This window comes from Ixodes scapularis, unplaced genomic scaffold (assembly GCF_016920785.2).
Source record: "Ixodes scapularis isolate PalLabHiFi unplaced genomic scaffold, ASM1692078v2 PGA_scaffold11__112_contigs__length_91849675, whole genome shotgun sequence".
Lineage (NCBI taxonomy): Eukaryota > Metazoa > Arthropoda > Arachnida > Ixodida > Ixodidae > Ixodes > Ixodes scapularis.
In genome coordinates, this window is record NW_024609837.1 from 12,609,374 (window position 1) to 12,625,940 (window position 16,567).

Consider the following 16,567-nt stretch of genomic DNA (forward strand, 5'->3'; position numbering starts at 1 on the left):
ACAGCTCATTATGCGAGCCACGCGAAACTGCTCAATCTCGGCCAGTGTAGCTCACGCTACGAAAATTGCAGGAAGATCCATTGGTGGATTCTTAGGGAATCCGTTAGCATGACCCTTCGAGAAACGCCACGCACGTCTCTCTTTGAGAAAAGCTAACACTGACCACGTAATGAATCTAAAAAGATGCAGAGAAAAATAAAGGAAGCAAACGAGAAAGCCAGAACAGAAAAAAAGTAAAGGGGTCAGCGTTAACGATTCCCAAAGAGACATGTGTCACACTTCCCAAAGGTCATGCTAATGCATTCCCTAAGAATCCACCAATAGATCTTTTTTTTTTTTTTAGTGTTTATTTTTAAAGGTTTGAAGCGCAAACGACAAAAGAGCTCGGGTTTACGGTCGTCTTTCGGTTGCGGCCGTTAAGGAGCACGCACTTTCATTATGCCTATGTTAGCAGCGAACAGAAGTTTATTTTGCACGACAGTAAAATGCTGTTTAGCAAGTGCCCCAAGCAGGAAAACAACTAGTGTTTCTTTGCTGTGGCCATGCTAGATACGCGCTGAAAAATTTATATTTTCTGGCATTTATTTTTGCTTTTTAAATTTAGGTGTCGTCGCCCATCCCACTCTTTTTACAAATTTCACGTGGCGGGAGGGTGGGCGTTGAGTGGAGATATTACTAGGGCTGGGCAATTATCGATTGGCCTACCGGTTAATCAATTAATGCTTTAATCGTGATCAATTTTAACCGGTTAATCGGTGTCGTTTTGACAAACCAAAAAGAAAAATACTTTCACGACGCAAACATGGACGAGTACACATATACGAAGGGCAAACTTGGGTGACATTTTAACCTCAACTGTAAGTGCGATATATGTAGCTCCATGAAAGTGCAGGTTTCACGTGTCCAGACCACGTTGCTCCAGTGTCCGTTTAGCACAGCTAGAACTATTGTGAACGATCAAAGGAGACTGTTCTTGCAGGAGATTATCAATGAACCTCTTTGCTTCATCCAGCTGAAGTAATAATCTGCACGTAACTTGGAACATATTCCTACCCTCCCCCCCCCCCCCCCCAAATATCTAATCTTGACTTTAAAATTATGCATTAAAATGAACGAAACTGATTAACCGATTAATTGATCTATTAAAGGGTTGTGATTAACTGGTTTAAAAATTTTAATTAATGCCCAGCCCTAGAGATTACGGTATGTTGTTTTTTATGTATTAGCCCACTCCACTCTGGGCCTTTTAGCCCCGAGAAAATATATAAATAAAAAATAGTGTATCACACATAATGCATAGATATGAAGTCGTCGACTGGTACTCTTGCTTTTTTGCTGCGGGCAAGCACGATGCGTGCTATGCTACGGTACGAAGTACCGTGGAAAAAAAACTAAAAAAACACCTGCTTGTGAGGAGTGGGGGATCACCAAAGCTTCAGTTTCAATCAGTGATAACTGCGAACCATACACTTTACACATTCCTGAACGCACCGGAAAGTGTCAAGGAAACAACCCAATAGGCTATAACATCTATAACAACCCAATAGGCTATAACAAAGAAGGTTCTAGGACACCAAAAGTTAAACAGGCATAACTTACTAGGTGCACCAATGCTGAGCACCGTTTATTGAACTCTCTCAAACAGGTGAACAAAATGCTTTATAGAATGTAAGAAAATATATAGCTCTTGTAATAACACTCCTGGTGACCAAAATAGTTGCGCTTCAACTTCACCCAATGCTCGTCACTCACTCGATCAGCTCGTTGAGGCACACCCCGTTGGCAAACAAAGACACCTTCGGTGGGTGGCACGAGCCGTCTACCACTTCAACCGACACTTTGGCACCAGTCAGCTCTTCCGCATACTCTTTCCCCACCGACTTCACGCCGTGTAGAAGGACGCAGTTCGCAAACGAAGATGTGTTCTGAAACCTCTCCGGCAGGGCTCTGACGTCCGCCCGTACAACATTCTCGGTGTTCCCAAAGTCCACAAAATGAACCTTCAAGGACGCGTTGGAGTCGTCCGAAAGGCCAACCAGGGTGGCACGGTACCAGAGTCCGTCTGCTGCGTACCGCGCACAAAGGACGTCTCCGACCGATAGTGCAGACGGCGATATTGCCGGTGCTCTCGCAACGCTGGCGTCCAGTTCTTTCGTGAGAGTCGCGAGTGAAGAGGCTGTGCTCAACTGCTGGAGGTAGAAACGTCCGTTGGCAGTCGAGACGTGGGTGATAGTTGCCGGACTGCGGCCTGGTGGGAGTGGACGTTCTTCGAACGCTTTCTTTGAGGTCTTTGAGGGCTCCTGTTTAGACGAGACAAGTTGAATAAAGTCGGCGATTGGTGCATTTTTTTTTTTCCCGCAAGTTTCAATTTCTAAGTCCTAAAAAGAGCAAAAGGTGGGTGCACAAAGTAAAGGGCAACGACAACTTATACTCCGTTTCACGATAACCTGGCGAATGGTGGAGGCTACGGCCCCTGTGACCCAATAAGGCGTCGGAGCGAGGCACGTGCCACAACGTCACAGGAGCGTGCGTGTCACTGTGCCAAATGCGAGACCCGGAGAAACCGGCTCTCGTCTGCTGGTGAAGTGTTGTCTGCTGCGAAACCAACCAACTTCGGATGAACGTCCACCGCCGCAACATTGTCATCCACTAGAATGGCGAGCTCCTTACAAACAGTTCATGAGACAACCTCAATTTACCCGTAAATCTGTGGCGGCTGCTAATGTTAGGGCCCAGCCTCCACAGTTCACCAAGTAATTGTGAAACAGAGTACAGATAAATGTAAATCATGAAAGTCTCCACATGGCTTTCTGTCGTTTATGCCCATCCAATACATCATAAGGCATTTTGTTTTCTGGCCTATCTCAAATGCTCAAAAGCTGCTTTCACTTTGAAAGTATGAAGAAACACAAGATGGGTGCTTCGTAAACAGACAGTGGATCATGTAGATTGGCCAAAACACGGCAACAGATCTGTACTAGTGATGCAGTAACAAAATCGACTTAAACTTTTAATCGGGAAAAACAACTCCGGTCCAGTTTTTGCAACTCAACTAGAATAATCGGTACATTCACTTGCCTCAACAACAAAAGCTTTTACAGGTGAAATGAAGACGAAATGTGTTGTGTGAGCCTTGCGTATAAAAGTGTTTCAAGGTGTTTTAAAAATGATGTCCACGTTCAAACGACTCCAGACTCTCAGTTTGTCCTATCGTTACGTAAGCATTTTACTGTATTACTTCCCAACTTAAAAGCAACACAATAACATCCAGACATTTTTTTCTACAAATAAAAAAAGAGGTCTGCGTGCTACATTAGAACATTGTTATACTAAGGTCGTTGTTTCCAGCCATAATCTTCACTTTATCAGTATCTACACCATATCATTCTCCCAAATGTCCGAATCAGCATCACACAAGTAGTCACGCGCAAATAAGGGATTTTGAGTTTGAAGTGAATGCTTAAACAAAAACCCATCTGAACTTGTGTAGGTTGTTCCCATGCTTCCCCTTGTCCATTCATAAGCTAATTTTAATAGACTATTATGTATATGGACCGACAGCTGAGAAAGTTGAATGCCCTGAAACGGCAAGTACATAACGAATTTGACATAAAATTAAACCCATAGAGATGCCCAGCTACACTCTAATTGAGTGGATTTACAAATCTCGCTATATGCAAATATTACTTTCCTAAAACTCCAGTTTGAAAAAAAAAAGCAAATAAAAAGAATCATGAATGCAGGCTCTCAGGGCGTTTCTGTCTAACATGTCTTGTGTGCGTATACAGCCTGCGCTTAGCCTGCCTCAACGGGCGACTTGTCCCTCAACTATAGATGAGCAATTTAGCCAGTGCAGTACAACCGTTAGCCTGCTGTCTTTTAACGTGCACCATGCAGTAGTGGCACACCACCGCACGCCGGTACGATGCTCATCCAGGTAGAAACGGGCGAGGATGGGGATTGAAGACAGGATCCCTGGGTTCTGCGGCATAACATACACTGTTGCCTAATAGCAACAGTTTAATTTTGAACATTTTACGCCAATGCAGATATCATCATTCACAAAGTTTCGCTTCAATTTTTGATACACCAGGCGTGCCCCATACTGTCCGGAAGTGTGCGTTTCTCCCGAGTACGCAGTTGCGATATTCATGCTTTTTCTAACCGTCGATCGCGCCGTCTACTCCGTTGAGTACGCTTCTTACCGAGCACCGGTGCACTGCAGAGAAGCAACACCCGTGGAAACAAGCTCCGCGGGTGTTGCTTCTCCACGGCGCACCGACGCTCGGTAAGAGGCGCGGCCAAAGGGGCAAGCCTTTCCGTGATGAAAACTGTAAAAAATATGAGTATCGTAGTTCATCTTGAAGCGAATATCAAATAGTGTAATATTCAAAACTAATATTCAAAATTTCGAATATCTTCACAACACTAATCACAGCCATACATTAACTGCCACATCAGTCCTTGTATATAGAGAAGTGAGGTGCTCACCAAACTTGTACAAAACACGCGAGCAGAGTCTCGTCCTATGGACATGCTATCCCCAAGGCAGCCAAAGAACCGCTCCATGTTGCAGCGCTCAGTAGAACAGCCCAGGCAGGGGGGCCGCACGCTCGGTGCCTAAATTGCAGGCAAACGGGGACAGCGCCAACCCCCCACCCACTACAATGCATAGGTGGCTGCCGAAAATGCGCCGTCTACGGTCCAGCTGCAATTTCGAAAACGAGCGAGCAGCCACCCTACGCTCTGGCTGTTCAACTACTACGTCGCGAAGCGGTTCTTTGGCTGTTGCCAGGATAAAATGCAGTCGGCGTGTTCCGTACAAGCTCGGCGAGCCCCATGCACGAACACAAGTAGAGTTCCTCGCCTTAGCCCCAGCCGTCGCAGAGAGGAGGTCCCCAATGCAGGAGCCGTCCTTGCGCACCAGCTGCACCAGGGGCACTTCTCCGTCAGACCCAACCTCTACGGCGGCAAAGGGCCTTTCGGTCAGGACCTCTTCCAGGCGGGGGTGGGCAAGGTCCACCCCTCGTGGCACCACGGCCACCGCAAACACCGGCCACTCGGCGAAACGAGGTGGCAGAGGTCGCAGGGACGCTGCCGGCACCGTCTCGCTGTTGCCGTAGTCGACGAACGACACCGCGTAGGCGCCTTCCTCGGACCGCTCGCTCAGGACCTGCGTGCCCGTGAAAACATAAGCGTGAACCAAATGGCTGGAGAATGACTGGAACGACGATGGGAGCTTAATTAAAATCCTTTCGTCACAATTCGGATCGCTATGCAGCAAGGCGCCTGTCTTTATGGTGGAGTCTGCGCTAGCAAACAGACAAATAGGGCAAAGAAATTGCAGCGTCTCATTTGCGAGCGCTCGTGCGAGTCACTTTGACGGCACTGCAGAAACAGTGCTGTGCTAGACGATGTAGCGGAGCAAATCGTTGCTGAAATCACTGCGCAGATTGCCACTGAAATGCAACAGCAGTTTGCACCGGCTTGTACTGCGGTGGCATTCCTTTATTAGACTACTTAGGAACTGCTGTGAAAATACTAGGAAAATTTTTCGTCGACACACACAGTCTTTTATCACATTTAACGCCAATTCGCATAGTTTTCTGATCTAACCACATACTTTCCGCGGACAAGCCTGCCGCGACCAAACCAACGACTTTGGTTGTAGCGATACTGCACTTCCAAACACTTGACTCTTACTATAGGGATACAAACATATGTATTTAGACACAACATCCTTGGTAACTGTTTGGTCATTCAGAAGCTAACGTACTGTATCACATATGTTGGGCGGATCACCCTCCGCATGCATAATTAAAGTAGGTCAATAACGGATGCATGCCGCCCACTTTGTTGGTTACAAACTGTCCAATGGACATGAAAGTGCTTAGGGTTCACTCATACATTCTATCACATTTAAAAAGTTGATGAGCAGCATAGGGGATATTCGTGCATGTTCACGGACGCAATGAGCGTGGCAAGCTGCAGTACGCGAACGCAACAGACCTGTCCCCTGTACCACGTCTTGTCGCCGCTGTATAGAGCGCACACATAGTCTCCCACAGAGAGTGGGTCGGGCGTGTGGTGGGGGGTCCTCTGCACCCAGGAGTTGAGCTCCGCCATCATGGCCTGCAGGTCGCGCTGCAGGTCGCACCGCTGAAGGTAGAGCAGCTTCTCCGTCTTCCAGGTGGGAATCATGGGACGCTTGGTCGGTGGAATCTTGCATTGGTGCAAGCAGAGCACCCTGGCTTCCGAGCGGGGGGAAACCGACGAGGCAACGACGAGTTTTTTCGTCTGTGGAGATACAGAGAGAGAAATGGGGGGGGGCACAAGGTGAAGCCATCTGTGACGTGGTGAGACCGATCGGCCTTCTGTTAAATTACCCGAGCGCCAAGAAGTGTGCAAGAGTGTGGTTACACGTGTGGCATGTGCTGGCATCCGCAGCAGTAACCGTTCAAAAGCAAAACCCAGTAACAAATGGCAGTATGCATGCGTTCATCGACACCTGATTTCAGTTATTTAGTATAGATCTTTCATACAGATAGGGCAAGCACGTGTAGTGCTTATGCCTACATTCCCAACGATCTCCTGGCTGCTTGGGTAATTTGCAAAAAGGTGTATTCACGGTCATCCAATCCACCATTTTAAAAATATCTGGTGCTACATGGCAGAAAAACTGGATTCAAGGATTCCCAGGATGAAACAATGAGTGCCATTAAAAAGGAGAGGAAAAAAAATCATGAGCCATTCCACCCTATGAAGGTGGATGACCAGCGTTTAGCACACGACACGGACTTGACACAGAATTTTAAACAAAGGTGTATTGTGACGAAAGATACGCACACACATTTCTTGTAATATTTCGCATGGACGACCATTGCCACCCCGAGGAGCTGGAGGAAACTAGACATGCGCGACGGGACCGCCACCCCGGGAGAGCGAAAGGAAAGAACTAGGCATGCAAGCGCTTAGAACGACGACAAAGAGAGGGCGGTGCGAACGTAGACATGGCCGTCGCGGGTCGCACGGTGGCAAATTTTTGAGAAACCTTTATTATCTACCTGAGAGTTGTGGGGATCCGTCCGGCTACCCCACCCTGGAGTCTTGTCTTTCCCGCATTTCCCTCGCCCCTTCGCCTGTTCTTCCCGCGCCCTGCCAGGGCCGAACAGCCCATTTCCTGCTCACCCGGATCCTTGGACGGGGGAGAGTCACCATACGGCGCATCATCCCCCCTCGGGGATCGTCCGGGGACTGTGGTAGGGGCGTGCGTGTACACGTGAACGGGTCGTGGTGGGCGCGTGATCGGTGGGGGGCGAGGATATAAAAAGGGAAGCGGGACAAGGGGAGTCCCTTCTTAACCTGCGGACCGGACAGCGTGTGTGACGACGACAACGACCGGACGCTCACCACCGACGCACGAGTTGAAGTAAACTGTTCTAAAAAACGCACACTGTGTGAGTGACTTCTTGGGGAGTGAGCGAGGCACATCCCGATTGGGCGTCAATTAGGTAGCGATCCACAGAGCCTACTCGTACCTGCCAACCTGCGGACTTTCAAACTGGTAAAACTCCCGCGGCCGTGGGGGGGGTTTGGTTGTAAGAGGCAGGCACTTATCCCTGGTGCTTACGCGAAACGATGTGCAGCTTAATGTCAGCCTTGCCACCGTGCGAAACGCTTACATCACACGTGCACTTGCGACAGAATCCAAACATCTCTCCCTTCTTGGACGGCACGAAGCACAGGAATTCCAATGTGTAGGTTTTCAGGAGCACCTGAAAGTACCTCTTTCAAAGTTTGGAGTTCGCCATTGCACCGCGAAGCAACCGCGACTAGGGAAATGCTATGATTATATGTGCACCAAACACAGACACCGCTCTGCTTGCCATGAAACTGGCCGAAACAGCGAGGCCCGACATGCCAAACCAACATGCACCACTGAACAGATGAACTTTGGGCTTTGGATTGGTTTTGGATTTGTGGCCACTGGATAGACGAACAGTAAAAACCACGACCCTGCCGTGGACGGTACCTATCGCCCTCTTGTGGCGGTGCAGGGTACCGCCAACAGCGGTTTTACGAAAAGAATGTAAAAAAAATTACAAAAAAAAGATTCTTTTTTTTTCGTAAAATTTGAAGCAAGATTCATAAAATCGTAAAATTAGTCCCAATTCATACATTTTACGAAAAAATCGGTAGAGTTGACAGGTATGGTCTGCTGATCATGAAAATAGTGCCTATTGATAACTAATCTAGAATAGACCTTTTGCTAAACTACCCAAGCATCAAGGAGAATGCAGGCAATGGTGTTCCACACAGCGCACATGCCAGTGTCTTCAGCACTAACTGTTCTATAGCAAAAGCCTAAAACAAATGGCATTTTGCACACGCGTTTTTCAAACGCTTTATTTTGGTTATTTACTTAGAATCCTTTATATGAAAAAGGCGTGCGCGTGCGGCAGTACAAGTGTAGCTTTTGTTGATGCACATGAAAAATCCACGGAACCCTAGCCATAAACAGCTTCGCTGTAAAAAGTACCTATAAACAAACTTGGGGGCAAAAGATAGAACAGGCACAAAAGAGACATCGGAGGAGCTTTAATGTAGCCCACTGCAGATCAATGGAGCCAGCAAGGTCTAGACTCTACGATCTAGGGAATGCCCAAGCTCACTTGAGCAAGTACTTACGCATTTTCATACTAGTACCTCCTGAACTGGCAATTTCTGAAAATAGTGGACTGTGACTGCATTTGCGCGATTGTCTGACAAGTTTATCAGCGAATCATTCGTCACATAAATAGTTAGTAACTAATTTTGCGTGTACGACTAATTATCCAATCTTTCCATTTATGAGTTGATTGATCAGTTTCTCGATGCCTAAATTTCCCAAAGGCTGTTAATGTGACTGCAACAAATATTTGCATAAGGGAGCATGGCCTGTGGCACCAATGTAAAGACACAATGAGTGAAAACAAAATTATCCTGTTTGCAGTTGATTCACAAGAAAGATAAAAACTAGAGGTGTGTGGATACCGGTTCGAATCAAGCAGTGCACTGTCATCCCTAGCTTTAACACTGTCAAGAGCACCGGTTGTCGTGGCTTTTTCCTTCACTGTGAAGGTTACGAATGATGCAGTGTTATTCGGTTCGAACGGCAATTTGCACATCCTTAACAAAAACCAAGATGCGAAGCAATGTTCGACATTTCTCTGCAAGCCTTGCATTGCGTACCACAAAAGTGCTCGAATCTAGCTCTCACCCATCTATCATGTGGCAGCTTTAGCCCCATCTGAGGCATAATTATAAAAATAGCTTAGAAGGTACAGAACACTCACAGGAGCAACTTCCACAGCCAACTTGGCATCCGTCTTTGTCACACGCTTGACCGCCGGATCGGCTCCTTCCGACTTGCCAGCCATGGATCCAGCCGAAGTTGGGGATCCGACCCGAGCCGCAGTCCCAACTGCAGCCGCAGCCAGTCCGCAGTCCCAAGGAGACAGTGTTGCGGATCCGAGCAACCTTCGACCGTCATCGCAGACCAGCTTTCCACAAAGCACGCCGCCGCCAGCAGACGACTCAACCACAAAGGTCAGGGAAGAACCTAAGGAAGGACCGGTACAATCTCCGACTTCGAGACGTGCAGACATCGCTGCCACCTTGAGGTGTTTCTCGTCGAGAGGAACCACGCTGGTGTTGAGTTCGTCGTTTCCGTAGTCTATGTACCGGACCCAGCGGCACGCTGGGTTGGTGCTTGTCACGTGAGCACGGTACCAACGCCCGTCTTCTAGCGACTTGGATGCCACGTAGTCCCCACTGGCGAACCTGCAGTTGTTAACACATGCAACACATACGCCGTTCGTTTTACAGCAGAGCGATACCCTGCCCACCCAAAACTAACCCACATAACCAATTATTTGCAGTGTCCCTATAGCATTACCATTATTAAATGTCTGCTTGTTCTTCATACAGAGATCTCTCGTATTATTTTATTTTTACCAATGGTGCATTTATGTTTAGTGTGTTCTCAAACTGGCTGAGTAAAACAAAGTGGCAATGTCACCGTACCATGCACCGGGTCAACCCCAAGGGGAAAAGCTGCAAGTTTTTTCAAAAAATAAATTTTGAGTCGATAGCCAGCGCTTGGTCTTGTTAATATTGCCCATCATCTATCCATTCGTAAAAAGATAGGCAAAACAGCTGACCGTCGACAATTCAGTTGATAGTCAGCGCATGGTGACGCCTATATTTCCATTCTCTGACTTTAGCTTCATGCCTTATTACGTACGACACGGTTACTTTTTCGTATAACAGTGTTTCAGCGTTTGGTGGCCGTTTCCAGCACTGCCCCTGCAACACACGACGTGCCAGACGTACGCACTGCAAACTAGACTCACGTGTACGAGGAACCCCGGGCCATCTTGGGACACTGTTCGTTCAGCTCCTGTTCAAGACTTGCAAGCTCCAGCGCTCCCTCTGGGTGCATGACCAACACCCACACCTCGTTGTTCCTCGACACCATCACCTGCAACGTCAACTCCTCGCCAGGCTTGACAAGTTCTAGGATCGAAGAAACGCGAAACCGTCGGTTCGACTGTGGCTTCGGCTGTGGATCGGGCTGCGGCTGCTGCTTCGACTTAGCCTGCGGATTCAGTACGGCTTGTAGCCGCACGGGATCCAGTCCCCTGGTGCGCGGAGCTACCGCCGGAGAAATGGTGCTCTCTGCCAAGCCTTTGGACACCAGGATCCCCGCAAAATCTTGTCCACCTAAGAGGACAAACGACGACGACAATTTTACATTAATTGCTTCATTAAAGAACGCCAAGGAAGGGGTGGTGGCGGTAACCACAGCCAAGAAAGGGCATGAACCGTCTCCACAGTTTATTCCCATTGTCTGATTGCATCGGCGTTTCTGCTCAGCGTAACAAACGTCACTTAGCCGTGTCGGGGGGGGGGGGGAATACTACGGACCTGCATTTCTCAGGGCATCTGCTCCAAGTTTCAGAAATCTAGGCCCCCAATGGAAAGCACGATAGTCACAGACAAGGTGACGACGGCAGGGAGGAGCTCCAGCTGTCGCACCCCCAATGCAAGCTTCCTATGTTCGACAACGCTTCAGCGTCTTGCGCACCTCGCGTGCGCAAGCGTAGTCGAAACAGAATGAGGAACGCCCCGACGTCCTCATTCAGTCAGCGACTGTGCGCCGAGGAGCTGAGGAAGATTAGGAGACGAGAGTACACGGGGACGTCGGAACGCCGAGCTCTGGTTGGCACGATTAGTGAGTAGACCTAAAGCTACCTGCCTTTGCCTCCGCTGCACTCGGCGAACGCGTTCGAATGCGAGAGCCAAACGCCAGACGCCACCGTTTTGCGTTCAAACACGTTCAATGAGTGCAGTGGAGCATGGGCAGCTAGTTTTGGGTCTACCCCCTAATCATTCGAACCAGAGCTCGGCATTCCGACGCCGCCACATGCTCTCGTCTCCTGCTCTTTCTCAGTTTCTCGGCGCATAAAACGTGGGACATCAGTCAAAAGGTATTGTGAACCAATGCGTACATACCAATTTCAATCACAGTGAAAAAAAAAAAAAAAAGCATGGGGCAACCAAATTATTTAGAGACTATCACATACCATATTAACCCGCAAAATGAACGGTCATCAATATTAGGACTCTTTTTTTTTTTCCCGCGCATAATGACTTGTATTTTCCATTTTTGGCTCCGCAAACCTCAAACTGCATCCAACTCGGCTAGCCACTGAGCCAATTTTCTTTTGGTGCCGAGCGGTCAAGCCAAGTTGGGCCAAGCCAAGCATGGCAGTGCATGCACGCGTAACGGCTGCAACTTGCGGAAGTGGTCGACGGTAAAACCGAGCGGTGCGCGCACTAACAAAATTGCACAGTCCCGAGAGAGATGTGTCCTCCATCGGATGCATTGATGTCAACAAACACGGCGTCGTCTGCGGTCCGCTTTCAGACAGTAAAATCATGTAAGTGGTTAGGCCTAGCAATGGTCACGTCACTCTCCGTGCTGAGCGAGTTTCATAGGGCACTTTCTCTTCAACAAAGAGAATGCTGAAGGTGCCCTAAAACATGCCTGCAACTTATAGAGCACGGTTACTGCAGCACACCCACGACCAGCTGTGGATGCACCTTCGTCGGTGAAGACATGCCACGGTACCCTGCCGTGTCAGATCGGCACTTGAAACGTGATTTGTGCAAAGTTTGTAAGTGCACAAAACTTTAACCCGCATAACGTATGCACCTTTCAAGTATGCATCAATTTTTCGGGAAAGAAAGTCTGTTCATTATTCGAGTAAATACGCTACAATAAAATTGCCACAGTTTACCACGGGTGCAACTAGAACCGCAAGTTCCTTTTCAGTGCCAGACCACGAAGACCACCACAGTGCCGTAATATGGTCACCTACCATTTCTGCGAAGCTCCACCTTGTGAACGCCGTCACTGAGCTCAACTGCCTTGGCCAGCAGACGACCCGTAAGCATCGTTGCAAGCTCCAAAATTGCACCGTCACTCCAGGTGCCACCTCCACTGGCCGGAGGCTTGAGACCGTGCAGCCCGCACCGAACTGCCTGCTCCGCCAGAAGCGTACACCCCGCGGGGAGTGGACGGGTGTTTGACGCCGTCACAGTGGCGCTGTTACCGTAGTCTACAAAGTACACCGTAAAGTACACCGTGCACTGGGCACTGTGACAAGCAGTCACGCGTGCACGGTACCACTGGTTGTCTTCTGGAAACAGCGCAGCGCAGACTGCGCCCTCGTTGAGATCTTGGTCGGCGTCGCCGGTGCCACAGCGTTTCTGGAGCTCGGCTTGGAGGTGTTCTAAAGCGGTTTGCGAGGAAGTTTGCTGGAGGAAGAGTTCTAGTGGGTTTGTGGCGTGGCTGACGATAACCTGCGTAAATGTGAATGACGAAAGCAGTCTCGACAGATTGACCACATGCCACATAACAAATTTACACAGAATAGATTTAGGGGCCGGGACGTCCAAAAAAAATGTGACGCGGTGCCATGAGAAACTGCTACCTGTCGCATTTAGCAGACAGTGTTCACATGGTGTCACGTGGGTCGCGTGACCCATGTGGCGCCAACCATGTGACTTTGTCAAGTAACGTGACGTCAAGTCGTGTGACGCCACGGTTCCAGGTCGCGGCGTCCCGTGACGCTGTTTCACATGACACTCTAATGTCAGGGCGTCGCGCGACTTGACCTCGTCTGAGGCACCTAAGTTGGGCACGCGAATTTTGCGTCCACATCAGTGCAGCTAAAAATTCTTTGCACATTCTTTGCCACCCAGTTTTGTTGGTAGGATCGGACGCGTTCTTTTTTACTTTTCTAACTCGTCTGCAAAACAAACACTCCTTGTTCGTCAAGCATCGAAAAGGCATCAGTTTGCGTTGATGTGCACTGCATTTTGCTGACAGAAAAATGCATTCACGGGGTCCAAGTTCTTTCTTCTTCATTACAGCTGACTGGGCAGACCCAGCTCTTTTAAAGAAATATGAGGAAAGTAACAAAATAATTTTGATAAAAAGAAAACCGTAGACAGAGTTCCTAGAAACCTTGCCCACTGTTTTCTGTATTTTCATTAATGTCAGCTAGCATATGTCGTGATGTTTTGGTCACCCCTTTCCTCCCTTCTTATATAAGGTCCACTGTGAGCAAAAACAAACTAGGGGTAAGCAAATATTCAAAACTTTGAATACTTTGCGAATAATGCTTGCTATTCAATTCAATTCAATTCGACTCGCTACACACTTTCGCTGTTTGAAGTATTTGAGTTCTTCAAGTACTTTGAAAATTATGAATTATGCGGAACTCGCTGATTAGTGTTAACTCGCGGTCGAGTTCCGTTTTGTTTTTGTACTGCACAGTATGGTTTCGAGCTTGGCAAACCCAAAAAAGCCACCCTATGTACTTTTTTTCTTTATTGTATGAAGCACTGGAAAGTTATTTGCATGCGGTAGTGCGATCTGTCCTTTGCTTGCCACGATGTCTGGATTATGGAGTTGGCAAAGTGGTCGTGGCGCTAACATTGCGATAGATCTGATGAAGATCTATGACTTGCAACGGCACGTGCATCGTCGTAACACAAAACCGACGGACCACACTCGCTTCAGTCCTCCCTACAGTCACTACACTAGCCAAGGTGCTATGGATTCGGATATGGATTTACGGCTGACCTCGGCTACCGGCAATACCTGGTTCGTGTTATTTTCTGCTTGATTTTCCGATTCATCAGTTTGCCAGTATTTCTTTTGTTAATTATTTCTACCTGTTTTCACTGGTAAGTGAGACATGCTCTTTTCAGAAATAAACAGCGCGAAGGTCAAGTACACCTGACGGAATAAGTGCTTGTTTCTTCAGTGTGCACTTGACCTTTGCACTATTTATTTCTGAAATGCATATCCAATTAGCCCACCTTAATGTTTGAGACTAGCTCCCTCTGCCAAAAAAACAATGAATTCTTAATTTATTGCTTTTTTTTGGCACTCTCTACCGGCAGAACTACTGCACACGGAAAGAGATCGTGCAAAGTCAGTGCGGCTGTGCGATGCGATCGCACCATCTCCAACTCTGCTGTGGCCTGCCGACCCACCTCAGCTTGTGTACAGTGGCCCAAGTTTTTAATAATATCACGCGAGCGTCGACCGCCGGGCTGGCCAGCGCCGTGCCGTGGAGCGCTGCAGCGATACGTGAGAGATTAAGCGTGTGCGCGCAAAGATCTTTCCGGTGCAAGCGTTGTCTGCTAGGCTATTCCGTTTACCGCACACAACCCCTGCTCCTTATTTGCTGGGAGAGCTAACTGCCTTTAAAAAGATCTGAACAGCGCTTGCTTATCACTCGCTTTTTTTTTTTCAGGCACACAAATTAGCAATTGGCTGCAAATTCAAACACGAAACAACACAACCAGACCGCAGAGTAAAGCTATCGTCATTGCGGCACTGTTTATGCCGCTCAAGACGAGTACCACGCCAGCGCTTGCTCTTCAGACATTTTGCTCCACCGACAAGCAGAGAGAGAGGGGGAAGTGGGCTTAGGATAAACAATTAAATCAATCAGCACCTTGCGCTCCTTTGCTACGAGCAGAGGCTGTGTGCGGTCAGCGGAATAGCCTTGCAGATGACGCTTGCACCGGAAAGAGCTTTGTGCGCACGCGCCTAATCTCTCCCGTATCGCTGCACCCCTCCGTGGCACGGCACTGACCGGCCCGGCACTGACCGGCCCAGCGGTCAACGCTCGCTTGATATTATTAAAAACTGGGGCCAGTGTACTTCTCTTTTTTTTTGTCCACGTGGTTGCGTTCACCCGCGTAAAAAGAGACTGCAGAAAGTCGCTGCAACTGCGCAACGCAATCTTCAACTTTGTATTGTGGCTTGCCGACCCGCCGCCACTTGCATACTTTCATTTACGTTTTGTAGCTTCACTCCTTGAATGGCGTTTATCTGACTGATATTTTATTTTGTCTGTTTTTTATCAGTCACATGTGTGACATTTTTCTTATTGCAATAAAAGTAACCTTTTCATAAATGTTTGTTCAAAAAAAAAAAAGTTCCAGTTGTGTTTTGATTGAGCATTCTTGTTTAATTCACATCAAATAGAAAAAATTGCTGTCAAAAATGTTCCTACAACTACTATTCATATTTGAAAATATTCTATTTGATTTTATTCATAACCTTTATTATTCAATTTTATTTCTTTCGAAAGATTTTGATATTTGCACACCTCGAAAGAAAACAATAGATGAAATTAAAATGAAATGAAACAATGCACTAACCTCTACTTGTTCTCCGAGTGGCAAGGTGGCTGGTTCCAGGTGCACCGGTTTTGACGCTTCTGGCTCAGTGGTTGGCTGCAATGCCAAGCAACTTATTAAGTGCGCAATAAAGCTTTGTTTGCAGCACTTTTACGAAATTCGCACTCGGGAAGGTAGGAAATATTTTTTTTAGTCTAAAGACACACAAATCTGATGTGGAAAGGTGAACGATTTCTGCCTACTAGTTTCATGTTGGATACATAAGTGCTACAGAAATGTGCAGGGAAGCATAGCATTGCTCAATGTAACGCCTCATATTTCAGTTTATATTTTTTTACACCTACTACGGGACGAAATGTAGCAATTTCCAAGGTTTGAATGTACTGCCCAGTTAACTAATGCTTGGTTCAACTTTTTGATGCATTAGTTCTGCAAAACGATCAGACTCAAGCCAGAGCTGATTCAGCATTTGGACAAGTACCGGACTAATGTTATCTGGTGAGTATTAAGGTTATAGAGATCGAAGTCTGGTCTAAATGTATTACTCCAGTGCATCATCCGTGTCAGAAATAAAAAGCACCTTGATTTTAACACATTCTTACCGACACCCATCCCATCAAAACCAAGACAGTGATGACAGACAAACCCACTCAAATGACTGGCTACCTGCAATAACTCAAGTAAGTCCTTTTCCACAATAATAAACAAAGCCAGCAACGACTCTTTAAGCGTGACCTACAATTCCCAAATGCATGCCGTGAAAGGATGACCCACAAAACTGGCATGTCCTCCGATA

At 47.6% G+C, this 16,567-nt stretch overlaps 1 protein-coding gene across 1 annotated transcript; it reads right to left on the minus strand.

Annotated features, from left to right (window-relative positions):
• Positions 1-1,580: 1,580 nt before the first annotated feature.
• On the minus strand, positions 1,581-15,861 carry LOC121834995 (tudor domain-containing protein 1-like). The gene is made up of 7 exons (XM_042288821.1): positions 15,793-15,861; positions 12,426-12,909; positions 10,395-10,764; positions 9,336-9,822; positions 6,010-6,297; positions 4,868-5,173; positions 1,581-2,300 (listed from the first exon to the last, which is right to left on the minus strand). Exons 2-7 carry the CDS (start codon positions 12,499-12,501, stop codon positions 1,749-1,751), a joined length of 2,079 nt encoding a protein of 692 aa, XP_042144755.1. The 5' UTR covers positions 12,502-12,909; positions 15,793-15,861; the 3' UTR covers positions 1,581-1,748.
• Positions 15,862-16,567: the final 706 nt, after the last annotated feature.